Raw genomic sequence first — 16061 nt, forward strand, 5'->3', positions numbered from 1 at the left:
AGAATATTAGATTTCAAAATTCGTCAATATTATTGCACGGTGAAAAAATCAACAGGCTACACCACCACTAAGCCTCAGATTTTCCTTGCTAGTTTAAGTTATTTTCACAAAGCTGTTATTGTTTTTAGTTTTCTGAACTTTCAAAACAACGAAAGTGTCGTGGTTTGTGAAATCGTCACTGTATTGTAATTCTTTCTGTATAACAGCCTGTTATCATTATTGAAGCTACTTATAAAACAAAAAGATGTATCACTGATGAAAGGTGGAAAATAACTACTACTCTTACTTATTATTACTTATCTACGTTACTAAATTGTAAATATAATTCGAAGTACTCCTTTTAACACGTGTGCTTCGATGATGACTTTATCATTTATGGCATTATTTAGTTGCCCGCACATCCCGCATCCGTACAATTTGTCTGGTACCCGCACAGCCACAAGTCAATACCACAGGTATTGGGTACCCTCTAATCATCATCATGACTAATCTGACCCAACTTAAACTAACCTAACTTAATTTGACAACCTATGCCTGGCAACCTACCTTGTTTACCTTGTCGCAGTTTTAGGTTACAAAAGATTACAAAGGCGGGGCATGTCGACAGGAGACCTTTTGGTCCATAACTAGGTCGGATGCGGTTTCTACTCAAACGAAGTAGCAAAACCAAGTAGCATGCTAGCGAGAAATGCCTAGTGTACCGCCGCCATAATGCTGTAAAGTATGTCATTCTGCCAGTCTGGGGACCCACTGCTGTCACACCTCTGCTCGCACTTCTGGTATTGAAGCTGATCAATAATGGAGTTTGATCCAGCTCCCCGTGAAGTTGGGCTGTGTGGTATGGGAGGCTCATCGGGTAATGATGTCATAAACTTGTCTAACCTCCTCGTGAAAGCCTCAGTGCTGACTCCTTTCAGGTCTCTTTATGTCTCTGGGTAGACAATTGAAGAGACGTGGTCCAGCACTGAAAAAGCTCTCTGCCTGGATCATTTTCATGCATTAATAGCAACTGTTTACAGCTTTCCTTGCACAGGTCCTACCAAATCTGGGGTGGTGTTGTGCCTGAAGTCCCCTTGTGATGGGTTTGGTACAGTGCCCTCAAGTATCTTCCAGGCATATATAATGATGTTTCACTCTTTGCCTCTCCCAATAGTTGTTCAAGTCTCTGTCAATCCTCCTGACAAACACTCTTTGAACCTATTCCAGCTCTTGGATCTCATTGATCTTATGTGGCGACCATAGCTGGCAGGCATAATCTATCTTTGACACCATGAGGGTCTTCCATAGAGGTAACAGGTGCTCTGGTGGTTGGGTCTTGAAGGTTAGGCTATGTGTCCTTTGAAATTACAATCACTGCTCACCCAAACTCCCAGGTCTTTGAGTGCGTCTTTTTCCTCTATTATTTCCTCTCCCACTTTGTATGGGGCAGAAACGTGGAACATAAGAGAAGAAGAGAGAAGGAGTTTGAATGTGTTTGAGATGAGGTGTCTGAGAAGTATGGTGGGGGTTACTAGGCTAGATAGAGTGAGAAATGAGGAGGTGAGGAGGAGAACAGGGGTGAAAAAGGATTTGGGAGAGAGGGTTGATGAAAGAATATTAGGATGGTTTGGACACATGGAAAGAATGAGTGAAGAAAGACTAGTAAAAGAGGTATGGAAGGCAGATGTGGAGGGAGTGAACATGAGGGGACGTCCTAGGATGAGGTGGATGGATGGGGTGAAGGGGGCTTTGGGGAAGAGGGGAATGTCTGTTGAGGAAGGAAGGGAGAGGACGGAAGACAGAGGTGAGTGGAGAATGGTTGTATATGGATGATGTTGTGACTGCGTGAGGAGGAATAGGCGGGGGGGTGGGGGGTGGGGTAGTATGTGTGAGTAAATTTTTGACGCAGCCCGAAGGGATTTCTCCCCGTCCTCTCCTTATATGCAAAGGGGGACAGAGAGGGGGGGTCGCCGATTAAATGAAGCGGCCTTGCTGTGGATGTACTGTGTCTTGCGACACTGCTTCTGACCCAGGGCGGTGGGCAGGGTTCAGGGATGACCCGTCATCCAGGAGGTGCTCAGATGAGAGGAAGGGTGGGAGGGGTGTGGAGTGTATTTAGGGATGAAATGGGTGGGAGTGTTTTTATGCCTTTCCTTTTGTGGCTACCTCCCTTGGAAGGGGGAAAAAGCCTTGGTATATGTATGTACTTTGTATATAAATTTTTTGCGATCCATGGTTAGACCATATTTCAATACTTCAAATTTATTCTGTTTAAATTTCATGTTATTGACATCTGACCACTCACAAATTATTTTTAGGTCTTTTTACAAATTTTCTGCATCCTTTACAGTGCTAGGAATATTCTAGTGTCATCCATGAATGATGTCACCTTTGAGCCAGCTATGTCTATGTCTATGTCTATGTCACTGACCATGATTAGGAATAAGAGTGGTCCAAGCACTGAACCTTGTAGCACTCCACTAATCACTGTTGAGTCTTTGGAGTGTGTGCCTTCCAGTACCCGTTTCTGTTTTCTATTATGAAGAAAGTCACTGAGCCAAATACTGAGCTTACCATTGATGCCACACTTTTTTACTTTGTGTAGCAAGATCCCGTGATCCACCTTGTCAAATGCTTTCACAAAGTCCAGGTACACTACGTCTATGTTTTCCCCACATGCTACTTTCTTTGAGGCATATATAATGATGTAATGCTCTGTGTGTCTTTGGAGAGAGTATACATACATATACCAAAGGCTTTTTTCCCCTTATATGGGAGGTAGCCAAAAAGAAGAAGTCATAGAAACCACTTCCATCCATTCATTGACCCAGTTATTAGAGTTCAGGATGGAGTCTTTTTCCCACATCCTCTTATGCCCTGACTGTACATAGGAGAGATTTATAGAGAGTAAATTTTCCATTCCCCTTGTTCCATCCCATTTAGTTGTCTTCTACAATACATATGGGAATATGGTTGTAGCACTCTTAATTCACCACCACAGGAACATAGGAAAATAAAGAGTGGTAGAGGATAGAGGCAGCAGAAAGGAGGGACAGCAAAAGTAAAAAAAGTCACTTTACATTCCTGAATGAATAGAGATTAACCTGACATAGATCAGTGCTGTGTGACTCTGGCCCATAGGGGTGCCTCTAAAATCCGAACAGTTTTGACTGCATATAAATTGAATTTAAGTATTGTATGCAATAGAAAATTACCAGGCACTAAACCCATTAGAAACTGCCAATACAACACAGCTTCATGATGATTTAGACTTTGAATTTTTTTCTTACTTTTTAAATTACCTTTAAGATTAATAATAGCCCATGTTTGAATAAGGTCTGGGCTTGGTTAAATGCCTGGGCAATATGTCAGCAAAATGAATGCGTGTCTAATCCCATAATCAGTTATGATATTGTTCCTCCACTTTTTTCACATAACAAAAGCTGACTGCTGATAAATATTCCTTGTTTCCTATTGGCTTGTGAATGTTCTTCACCTATTTGCTGGTGGTCCACACTAATAGTCAAGACAACAGTTCAGCATTTCTTCCCAGAAAGATCTATAAAGGCCTGAGAATTTGTAGCTGATGACTTTAAGGGTTGTGTGTTTCCAGTCATGAAACTTGAGACATTAATTATATTTTTATTATTGTTGTTGTTATTACCATTATTATTATTACTGTTGTTGTTATTGTTATTACCATTATTATTATTATTGTCATCATCATCAACTTCATCTTCATGATCATCTTCATCATCTTCTTCTTCTTCTTCATCCTCATCCTGATCCTCATCCTCATCCTCCTCTGGATGAAAAAGAAAAATGTGTGTTATGGTTGATAGTAATATTTACTTTGTTCTTTTTCTTTTAGAATGTCTACACATATTAGGCTCAGGTATGGGATTTTCAGGTAATTTTCAGCTTACATATAGTATTTGATTTAGGTAGGTTTTTCTCATTCCTAATGGACAAAAACATTATTGATCTAGCCATATATTTTTCACATACATATGCCTATGAAAATCATTGTTATACTTACTGTTTTATGATACCCTTTTTTCAATGCTGCATTCATTTATTCTAACTGTAACATAAACCAATTCCTCAGGTGACCTCAGTCTTGCTGTACAGTGATGACAAGAGGTGGCATGTGAAAACGGAATAAATAGATAAAGTGAATACATACGTGGGCAAGTATGATAAACCCAGAAGTTGTTTCGTTCCCTCCACCAGACGACAGGTTGTTTTTCCATAAAGTATGCTTAGACCAGGGAGAAAAAGATCAAATACTGAAAAAGACCATCGATGAGCATCATTTTAATATACAGGTTAGTTTTTTTTTTCCAAATTAATTTGTAAATCTATTCTTAGATCAAATATAAGTTCCAATAACTGTATTAGATGTTAAACCAAATGTTTCTTAGATTCATGTAGAGTTAGATTTGAAATTGAATCTTATTTTCTTTTAATTCAGAATGTGATTTATTTTGTATTTTGAGAACTGATATTGCAGTTCCTGAAACTGGTTTTAATCAAGTTGTGATTGGGATTAGTGTATAGAAGATATAATTTGAAATTCAAGATAGAGTATGTTTAAAAGATTATGTTTGAAAAAATATACAGTTTTGTTCAGCCTCACTCACATGAAAGATCCATAACAAAATGGCTTCTCAGTCTGTTTGGTATACAGCACAGCCATATTGAAATAGTTATTCATTTTGTTTTGTAATGCTTATTTAGAGTCTACTTTAGCATGAGAAAGGACATATCTATGTATATGTGTGTGTGTATATATATATATATTTATATGTATGTATAAACACCTCATCATGAGCATAGGTCCTTTTGTATATGTGTATATATAAAAATATATATTTCAGGCAAGCTTAATCCTTCCTGATACTCCTACAATGCCAGAGATACTCTACAATGCACTTGTTCAAGACAAAGAATTCTACCACATCTCCAAGCTGCCAGTGGCTGAACTCTGTACTTCAGATTTTATTCAGATCTTCTGCAGAAGAGGTAAGAAAAGTTCTGTTACTAGGTACTTATCAACTCCCTCAAGACAATGATGCACTTCAAAGGTTTTTGTCCTCGCTGATGTAATTGGACTGCACTGAATTCATGGTAATGTGCAGCCAGTGCTTTAGGGACTATTTTGGGATGCCCCTACAGACCTGAGCCACATATCATTTGTCCTTGTTAGAATTAGAATCATCGTTCCAATAGAACTGCTGGACTTGGTTTTCACATCATGCCGCTGAGAGATGGATCAATGGTTGAGAAGGATCAACCCATTGAGAGGACAGCTGATTATCTCCAAATCCAAACAAATCCAGTATCTGTGGAGGTGTAGTCGTGAGGGGCCAAAACCTGGTCTCCATACTTGGCCAAAGTCATTCTATTCTCACTCCTAAACTCCCAACTATTTCCCCCACCTATTTTCATGTTTTCACGTAAGGAGGTCAGTACCCAGGCACCTGATAGCCAGCAACATAGAAACCAACCCAGGTCTATACACATCCCTCACATGGGCTAAGCTAGTAAACTAGGCACGCTCATTAGATGCAACACGTCATAAGTGGTTCCAATTGATATGAACAAAACTTTCCAACACAAATAAGTACACAAGGAGTTGGAAGTGCAACTAACACATGACAACTAACATACCCAAAAACACACCCACACAGAAACACACCCAAAACATGCTGTAAATGATTATAATTATTGATGGTATCACAGGCTCTAATCCTTTTATACCCTTTGCATGGCAGGATGGTTGCAGACTGGACTCGTTTAATCACAAGTCCTGGGTTAGGTTCTGAGACTCCTGGATTATTTGAAGATATCACTGCAACTAATGATTTAATCCATATTAGTGATCATCATTGAATCAAAAGTATATGCTCATTATTTTTGTGCACATATATCAATTTGCATAACTCAGGCAGCACCTTGTCCAACCTTTTATGTCACATTTGCATACATACACCACTTTCATCATAATTGTTGGTTGCCTCAGGTGTTACTAACTGAAAAACCATCACCCCACTGTAGCTAGCAATGGTTCTTGTGCTCTCTTCTGGAAGAAACACTGGACTGTTGTCTGTGCTATATTGGTGTGCAGCCAATACCCTGTCTGGGGTATTGGCTGCATGTTATTGTGGCAAAGTAGCATGCAGTTGATACTTTAAGGTCTATATGGGGCGCCCCTACGGACCAGAGCTACATGTGGTTTGGACACATGGAAAGAATGAGTGAAGAAAGATTAGTAAAAGAGGTGTGGAAGGCAGAGGTGGAAGAGTGAATATGAGGGGGTGTCCTAGGATGAGATGGATGAATGGGGTAAAAGGGGCATTACGAAAGAGGAATGTCTGTTGAGGAAGGTCAGGAGAGGACAGAAGATAGGGGTGAATGGAGAATGGTTGTGTATAGATGATATTGTGATGCATGAGGGGAGTGGGTGGGGGATGGTGGGTGAGGAAGTATGTATGAGAAATAATTTGACACAGCCTGAAGGGATTTCTCCCCGTCTTCTCCTTTTCTGTATGAGGGGATGGAGAGGGGGGTCACCGAATTAATGAAGCGGCCTTGCTGTGGATGTGCTGTGTCTTGTGACACTGCTTCTGACCCAGGGCAGTGGACAAGATGCAGGGATGACCCGTCATCCAGGAGGTGCTGAAATGAGAGGGAGGGAGGAGGGTGGAGGGGAGTGGAATATGTAGGGAATAGAATAGGTAGGAGTGGTTTCTATGCCTTTTTCTTTTTGGCTACCCCCAGTGTAAAGGGGAAAAAAGCCTTTGGTATATGTATGTATGTTTCTGTGTTACCAGGCTGAAGATCTCTCACAATCAACTTTGACTATTCTCCAGTTTTACTGACAGCTGGCCAGTGGTTCCCTCCTACTGGATGATGTAGAAACAGGCCTACACTGATACATACATACATACATATACCAAGGCCTTTTCCCCCCCTCAAGGGAGGTAGCTAAAAACAAAAAGGCATAAAATCATTCCCACCCATTCCATCCCTAAATACACTCCACTTCCCTCCACCCTCCCTCTTATCTTAGCACCTCCTGGATGACAGGTCATCCCTGCACCTTGTCCACTGCCCTGGGTCAGAGGCAGTGTCACAAGTCACAGCACTAATACAACACAGAAAGCAGTCTAAAGTTTCTTTCTAGAGATATCTTTGGGAGGGACTAGGTCCTATTACAGGCTCCTAGAGCTGTAGATTTTCATGCATGAAACTGAAGGAAACACTTATTGTATTTGTAAAATTTTAATTTTATTCATCTTTATTTGTATCTTATCTTGTTTAAATTTTCACCCACAAGGCAGATTTCATGCCCAATGTTGTGATACTCATCTGGATCTTGATAATGGAGCAGTCATGACACCTGATGGGCTGTTGCATTTAACACTGGACAAGTTCACATACTATGCCTTACAGCTCTCGGGGAAACCATCATCACATGTTCTCAGGAAACCAAAAAATAGATTTGGTGAGCAGAGTTATATTTTATTGTGTAATATTATAGACATTTACTGAGGTGTCTGAGAAGTATGGTGGGGGTTACTAGGCTAGATAGAGTGAGAAATGAGGAGGTGAGGAGGAGAACAGGGGTGAAAAAGGATTTGGGAGAGAGGGTTGATGAAAGAATATTAGGATGGTTTGGACACATGGAAAGAATGAGTGAAGAAAGACTAGTAAAAGAGGTATGGAAGGCAGATGTGGAGGGAGTGAACATGAGGGGACGTCCTAGGATGAGGTGGATGGATGGGGTGAAGGGGGCTTTGGGGAAGAGGGGAATGTCTGTTGAGGAAGGAAGGGAGAGGACGGAAGACAGAGGTGAGTGGAGAATGGTTGTATATGGATGATGTTGTGACTGCATGAGGAGGAATAGGTGGGGGGGTGGGGGGTGGGGTAGTATGTGTGAGTAAATTTTGACGCAGCCCGAAGGGATTTCTCCCCGTCCTCTCCTTATATGCAAAGGGGGACGGAGAGGGGGGGTCGCCGATTAAATGAAGCGGCCTTGCTGTGGATGTACTGTGTCTTGCGACACTGCTTCTGACCCAGGGCGGTGGGCAGGGTTCAGGGATGACCCGTCATCCAGGAGGTGCTCAGATGAGAGGAAGGGTGGGAGGGGTGTGGAGTGTATTTAGGGATGAAATGGGTGGGAGTGTTTTTATGCCTTTCCTTTTGTGGCTACCTCCCTTGGAAGGGGGAAAAAGCCTTGGTATATGTATGTATGTGTATGTAAAATCTAGTGTTACATGGTGTTTATGAGATTCAAGTTATTCTGTATGTATGCTACACAGACAAATTGGTAAAATATCCAGCTCAATATATGATATTTGTTTAATTCAACAGTTGTGGAAGTTGACACCAGCCAGCCCTATTTTCATAAAGGGAAGACATATTATGAAAAAGTACAGAAGACCCTCATGGAATCACAGCTCACATTTGATTTTCTTATTGCATGGGAACCTGATGGTATATTAAATCTGTTGTTACATGAGTAGCTTTAAGTTAATTGTTTATTGAGTAACATTCATGATTGTCATTGTGGCATAGGAAATTTGATTAAGCCTCTGGATTATGAAATGCATTTTCCCAGAATTTTGAGTAGCTTTAGTTTTGTACTTCACTGTTTCACTGTTTAGGAGTTTTATTTTGTTGAATAAAATAGCCTAGTAGTAGCCAGGACAAATTATAGGTTAATAGCAGTGACAGGGTTAATAAAGATAGCCTTTTATATATGCAGAGATTCCACCAATTGAATAAAATTGTTTCTTGGCAGCTAAAGCAAATGTATATCTGTAAATTGTGAATATCAGTGAAAAGGTTAATCCAGAAATTCATATATTATTTGTCTTAAATGTATTTCTGGAGTATAACTATGTAGAGTATGATGAATTAGATCCTTAATTGTTGATGATTACAACAGAGTTCAGTAAAATTTTGTAGATTTGGTATCTCTTAATCTGGGGAGACATAGTAACATGGTTGTTTAATTTCTTACTGTAAAATGGAAACAATTACTTTATACTCATGAGTAATGTATTCATTCTTTTTAGATGAAACAGTCTGTCCTTCATCTGTTGCAAAATATTTTCATGATCTTGGATACGTTGTAAGAGAGAGAAAGCCAACACTGAAGAGCTCACTGCTTAGTGACATCTCTGGTCCTACAAGTCTCAACCACTTTGAAGAAATGGAACCAGGAGATATCACAGAATGGATTGGCTGCCAGTTGTTGGGAATCAGATTGTAGGTGGAGCATTTTATTTAAGTTTTGTTGTTCCATGTATGTAGAGAACCTGTTTACATATGATGATTCAGTTTAATGTTGCAAACTCCCCCTGGCAGGAGGCTAGGATGATACCCCTTACAGATAACTTTGTCACATGGTATTTCATGAACCATGCCCTTGGTCCAACTCACTTGTTTCATTTACATACAAATATACTTACATACTGAAGGCCCTTTTCCCTTATAAAGGTAGTGGCGGAGCCAAGGCGCAAACTAATTTTATGTATTTAGGACAGTATATACAACTAAGGGGAGGAAATGTACTGATGGATTGGAGGATTACATGTATAGTTCCACTATACAAGGGAAAGAGGGACAAGTATGAATGTTGTAGTTTTGTAGGGATCAGTCAGTTGAGTGTGATCAGTAAGAGCATGTATTAGTTAAGAGGATTAAGAGGGCAATGGGTGAGATGCAAGGATGACCCATCATCCAGGAGGAGCCAAGAAGGGAGGGAGGGGTGGTGGATAGGAGTGAAATGAGTGGGAGTGGGATTATGCCTTTTGACTTTGGCTACCTCCCTTGTAAGGGGAAAAAAAGCCCTTGGTATATGTATTTATGTACATGTGTATGGGAATATAGTGGTAGCATTCTTTTCCACTCGCCACTACTAGAAGTAGTAAAGAAAAGGTTCATGGGTACATTGAAAAGGAGGGATGTTGGTAGTGAAAAAAGTGTCATTATTCATTCATGAGTAGAAATTTTCCCCTAACATAAATGAATGATGTGTGGCTTTGGTTTTTAGCGGTGCCTTTAGCAACAGTCCCTAAAGTACTGACTGCATGTGCATGTCATGATGCAGTCAGTGCCCCAGTATGGTAGACATGTGCATATATCTATATACCAAAGGCTTCTTCCCATTTATAATGAAGGTAGCCAAGTCCAAGGCATGAAATACCCACTCCCACCCATTCCACTCCCATTCACCACTCATTCCCCTCGTCTTAACTCCTTATGGATATATACACATACAAAAACATGAGGAGAATTGTCTCTAAGCAATATACTGCCAGTGTATGACAAAATCAGAATGTAAAAACCATACAAATAACTTCAAGTTGTGCTCAGCTTTATGTCATCAAAACTTGCCAAATCAAATGTTCATAACTTACAGACTCTGTACAATACTTTTGATAATTTGGCTGGTCAGTCACTGAACAATTTAGATAGTAGATTAGGAGAAAGAACCACAATTTTTTTTATATGGGAGTTGAAAACAGTGGTGTCATATGAGAAACATTAAATGTATAAATAAGAAATAATATAAGAATAAGGAAATCCTGGATTGACAAATAGACACCTAAAAGTGATATATTGTCTTATTCACATTTTTTTTTTTTTTCAAACTTGCAGAGATGAAGAAATGACATTTGGGTTCGAGGGAGACTCCCTTCCCAAACTTAATTCACTCAATGTCACACACTGTCATGGCTTCTACACTCCAAGTCATATAAATGCCCTTGTGCTCAGATTAAAGTAAGTAGGCTGTTAATATTATTAAGTAATGTTTCATGTTGCATTTGAAATTTATTTCAGTATAGGTATTATAAAGCTATTTTTCAGTATGTATTTACCTAGTTGTATTATATGGGAAGGGGAGCTATGCTCGTAGTGACCCATCTTTGTATCTCGCAACATCTAATTTGTTCTTAAATTCTTGTATGGTGTTTGCACACAATGTTGCCTCGTCCAATTTGTTCCAAACATCCACCACTCTGTGTGAAAAACTACTTTTTTTTCACATCTCATCTATAACTAAACTTTTTGAGTTTCTTTTCATGTCCCCTTGTTTTTCTTTTATCCCACTTTAATAAGTCTTCTCTGTCTAGGACTTCCATGCCTTTCATGATTCTGTAAATGGCCAATAGATCTCCTCTTTCTCTTCTTTGTTCCAGGGTTGGTACATACATACATACATATACCAAGGCTTTTTCCCCCTTACAAGGGAGGTAGCCAAAAAGGGAAAGGCATAAAATCATTCCCACCCATTCCATCCCTGAATACACTCCACACCCCTCCACCCTCCCTCTTATCTTAGCACCTCCTGGATGATGGGTCATCCCTGCACCTTGTCCACTGCCCTGGGTCAGAAGCAGTGTCGCAAGACACAGCACATCCACAGCAAGGCAGCTTCATTAAATCGGCGACCCCCCCTCTCCATCCCCCCATGCATAAAAGGAGAAGACAGGGAGAAATCCCTTTGGGCTGCGTCAAATTTTGCTCACACATACTACCTCACCCCCCATCCCCCCGTCCATTCCACCTCATGCATCACAACATCATCCACATACAACCATTCTCCATTCACCCCTGTCTTCTGTCCTCTCCCATCCTTCCTCAACAGACATTCCCCTCTTCCCCAAAGCCCCCCTTCACCCCATCCATCCACCTCATCCTAGGACGTCCCCTCATGTTCACTCCCTCCACATCTGCCTTCCATACCTCTTTTACTAGTCTTTCTTCACTCATTCTTTCCATGTGTCCAAACCATCAACCCTATCTCCCAACTCCCTTTCCACCCCTGTTCTCCTCCTCACCTCCTCATTTCTCACTCTATCTAGCCTAGTAACCCCCATCATACTTCTCAGACACCTCATCTCAAACACATTCAAACTCCTTCTCTCTTCCTCTCTTATGTTCCATGTTTCTGCCCCATACAGTGCTGTTGGCACAATCACTCCTTCATACAGTCTCCTCTTAGCATCCATTCCCAAATGTCTATTCCTCATTACACTTTTTAATCCACCAAGGCATTTACTCGCTTCTCTCAATCTACATTCTACATATATATATATATATATATATATATGTAAATATATGTTGAGACGTTCTGACAGGTTGACATAAGAGGAGTTGGAAACACAGGAGTCTTAGTCTGAGTTTATGCCTGACTAGTTTTGCAGGTATGCTTTTTCAAGCATGCCTGCAAAACTAGTCAGGAATAAACTCAGACTCCTGTGTTTCCTACTCCACTTATGTCATATGTATATATATATGTAGTCTTTCTCAGTCTTTTCTTGTAATTTAAGCTCATTGGCAGTTGTAAGTGGAAATTATTTTTTAGTTGTGTTTTGAAGTAGTTATATTTTGTATACTAAATTATACTGACTTTTCCTGACAGGGAATGGCTTGCCCTGCGTAATGAGACAGCTGTTCCCTGGATAAGCCTGACAGTATATGGTTCCCCTGATGCACCTGTGACATGGGGACATGAAGAACATTCCTACAGAACCAACGGTGACAACTTTTACACCTTTGTAATCACACGACAACATCTGATGATGATTAAAGCATCAGCGTCCAGGAAGCCTCTTCGATATCTGCCAAAATCTTCCAATTGAATATTTATTTATTGTTTTAATATGCTGTGTTGGTTTTAACCTGGTTGATGATGTTCTTCATCTGAAGGAAATCCCTTGTGTTAAGGAGATTAAACCCTTCAATCCAAGGATTACTTTGTAACAGAAATAAATTATTTAGCTGGAACAATGGACAACAAACCTACATACATCTGCCACACATAGATTCATAATTTTTCTAGATGAATGAGTCATAGCCGACCAGCAACACTCTTAACATAGCCTTGAGCTTGTTGAATGTGGATAAAATAAAACAAACAAAAAAAGATTTTGTTGCAATTGTTTTATACCAAATAAAAATTGCTAAGACTATGAATGCTTTTTATTTAAAAAAAATGAATGTTTCTTGTAGAGTAGTATAATAAAGAATATTCAATACGTCCTAAAACCTAACAAAGTTTCTGACTTGACACTTAAAGTTGAGTAATAGGTTATGTCGTTATTTTTGGTGCATTAGAGTATTTTCCTTGATGAAAGAGAAGTGTCATTAATAATGTAAGATTGTACACTGTATATCTTCATGCCTCTACCTTACCTATACTGGATACTTAAGAGAACTGGCATGATATTAGAGCCTTGACTGTTCTCAAAAGTATAAGTGTAATGGGTACACTTATCATCAATGTCCCCAGCCCACTGCTTGGGTCAGAGGCAATGCAGCAAGATGCACCACTATAGCCCAAGTTAGTTTACCTTCACTCTTTTATTATATGATAACCCTCCACAAAAGAAAAAATAATAATAGAGCAGACAAGAGGAGATTTCTTGAGGCTGTGTCAATTTCTCAGCCATTCACATCTACTCTCCACTCACACCTGTCACTTGCTCTCTCCCTTCCTTGCACACTGACATTCCTCTTGTACTTGATGCCCCTTTCACCTTTCCATTCTGCATCCACCTATGCCCTCCACACTTTTTCAATGAGAAGGATTGAAGGAGAAATTACCAGAAGCTGAGAGAAGTTGTGGTAGGTGGTGAGGGATAAATGGGAAACAGGAATTAATGAAGTGCACAAAAATGGTATTTGGGATGAGGATGGAAGGGAACAGAAGGAAAGGTATTGAATGGTGGGACGAAGAGGTGAAGGTGGTGGTTGAAAAGAAGAGGGCACATGAGAATTGGTTGTAAAGTAGAATTGAAGAAGTTCTGTATAGGGCAAGTAAGATTAGCGACATGAAATATAAGATTACAAACGACAGGGGTGCAAGATTGTCCACAAGGAAAGAAGTGTCGATCAATCCTACAACACTCTTCCAGACTGCCAGAATGACGTTTGTGTCTAGAATTGTCATCAGCAACAACTGAATGGTTGAAAGAGTCGAGATTTGTTTTGATTTAATCAGACTATGTCCCTTCAATTGTGTAAATAAAATATACACAATTCAGGATAGAATGTGTAAAAGGCGCCGCTATTTTATTGGCGTTTGCATTCAATATTTGGTTAAATTGCTTGTTTTGACGCTCATGGTTGCCGTCACGCGTGTTGAAACCATCTGAGTAGCCTACAAAGTCGTAGAGCCTTCCCTGAACGATCGTTACAGGTCGTTCCAAGTTGTACACAAGCACATCCACATTTCCTTCGGGAGTTGCGCCCAGTTGCGTGTGGCTAAGCATACAATACGCATGTTCACGCATGCTTGTTTCTGTTCACACCGACAAATTGAAGCAGTCGTCAACATGTCTGCCCTCGACCAAGCAGTTCTTGCTGCCGCAGCTTGTGTTATTTGGAGACAAAGACGAAATAAAAGGAAAAGGCTCTTCCTCTTCGTCATGTAGTCCTTGTGTACTCGGAAGTACGACCAAAAGCATTTTATTTTGTTTAGGACTGGCTTTGACGTCCCTAAATCATATTTAGTTTTTAGGAACAGCAGGGCATCACTCCGTTTGACCCTGTCTTTATAATTATCGGAGTTAGCCTTCCACAGACAAGTAAAAGAACGACAATACTCAATAAAGTTAATATATTTTTTTGTTTGACCAATCCGCCATACTGGCAATAGAGTAGACGCATGCATTATTAATGGTGTCTGACGTGCGACTGGCGACTGTTGCACGAGCCTCCCCATGGATGGTGAGACACTTGAGCCTACGTACGTGTTTGCACGTTGGCCTGTGCGTACAGATTTAAGGCATGCCTCCACTTGCACAGAGGCATGCCTCTGCTTGCCTTTCCATGAAATAAGCGCATGCCTCCTGTGCGCACGAAAAGTTACACCAATGTAAACGCGCCCTTAGAGCGTGATTCGCTTGAAAGCAATAAATGACAGTCGACCATTCAAATTCCGCATACAAAGTCGGTGTCCAGCAATAAGGAAGGTCGAAAGCGAAAGGGAAGCTCTGCGTGAAAATATTTGGTAAACAAATTCTGTTTCAAACGAATAGGATACATGAAATATTGAATGTATGTCTACAAGAAACAGTGTGGTCAGTGTTGGTAATGCCCTCGACGTGGTCACTGAGCTTGTGATTTGTGGCAGTGTTTACATTTTTGAGGACAGGCAAAACGCAAAATTTGGTGGGAAGGCAATTACGAATAAGGGGCTTCGCGTGGAGCAGCTCGCCGTTTCACGGTAAGTACAGAGTCAGCTATGTTATTTAGCTATGCTAATTTACTTCACTGATGTTTTCCGGGTGTGGAGCGCTGGATTCAGAGTAGGGAGTTTGGGATCTGTATAACTCGAGAATACTGCCAGGTAATAAGAATGTGCCGTAATTTGATGGTCAGGTTAGGATTTTATAGATATTGTACGATTTTGATGATTAGTTTTTGTTCTCAAAGGAATTTAGTGAAATAGTGAAACATACCATGCCGAGGCAGGATGTATATATGTAAATTAAAAAGGAGTGTTCAGTAATATGCAAGGTTGAATTATTTTTCCTTACAAAGAAATTGTTTCATAACTGTAACCGGCTTACCTGTCAAATAATCATTATCATAATTCTTTATATCTACCGAAGTGGCTTTAGTCTGCCGTGTAGTGGTTGGAGTTTGAGTTTGAGTTGTGCGGACCTAAAGCCCCAGTCACACCAAGCTTACGACCTGTTACCGACCACCTTCGACGGTGGCATTTTTGTTTCTGTCATGATTAGCGCCCGGCTATTTCTTATTCATCCTCATGAAGGTGAGATTCGTTCCAATTGAATTATCTTGAATTCTTTTCATAAACAGAAGAACAGCACAAATCAGCCTGGTCGCCGGTGGTCGGAAACTGGTCGTAAGCTTGGTGTAATTGGGCCCTAAGTGAGCTAAATCGAAGTTTAAGGACGTGACAGAATTAGATTCATACGACTAAAATAAACGCCGAAGTTGACAATCATTACGTATTTGTTGGGACAGTTTAAGTAAAATATGTAATATTTTACAGTAGTAGCAGGTTCACAATGTAAATTGCCCAAGATCAA

General features: G+C 40.3%; 1 protein-coding gene across 11 annotated transcripts; it reads left to right on the plus strand.

Annotated features, from left to right (window-relative positions):
• The first annotated feature begins 54 nt into the window (after window positions 1-54).
• LOC143036776 (ribonuclease P protein subunit p40-like) lies at window positions 55-12935 on the plus strand. 11 transcript variants are annotated; one of them, XM_076204499.1, is made up of 9 exons: window positions 55-162; window positions 3851-3889; window positions 4088-4307; window positions 4860-5004; window positions 7322-7489; window positions 8359-8481; window positions 9066-9258; window positions 10654-10776; window positions 12422-12935. In XM_076204499.1, exons 3-9 carry the CDS (start codon window positions 4176-4178, stop codon window positions 12639-12641), a joined length of 1104 nt encoding a protein of 367 aa, XP_076060614.1. In that variant the 5' UTR covers window positions 55-162; window positions 3851-3889; window positions 4088-4175; the 3' UTR covers window positions 12642-12935. The 11 variants fall into 11 exon arrangements, with proteins under 11 accessions (XP_076060614.1, XP_076060616.1, XP_076060625.1 ...); XM_076204501.1 differs by having other exon boundaries at window positions 3851-3874; XM_076204500.1 differs by having other exon boundaries at window positions 147-262.
• Window positions 12936-16061: the final 3126 nt, after the last annotated feature.

This window comes from Oratosquilla oratoria, chromosome 21 (assembly GCF_046742065.1).
Source record: "Oratosquilla oratoria isolate Oo_2021 chromosome 21, ASM4674206v1, whole genome shotgun sequence".
Lineage (NCBI taxonomy): Eukaryota > Metazoa > Arthropoda > Malacostraca > Stomatopoda > Squillidae > Oratosquilla > Oratosquilla oratoria.

Coding starts and splice junctions, on each gene's coding strand:
- LOC143036776 (XM_076204499.1), top strand. CDS start 4,176: ATGATAAACCCAGAAGTTGTTTCGTTCCCTCCACCAGACGACAGGTTG. Junction 4,308..4,859: donor AGCATCATTTTAATATACAG/GTTAGTTTTTTT, acceptor TATATATTTCAG/GCAAGCTTAATCCTTCCTGA. Junction 8,482..9,065: donor TATTGCATGGGAACCTGATG/GTATATTAAATC, acceptor CATTCTTTTTAG/ATGAAACAGTCTGTCCTTCA.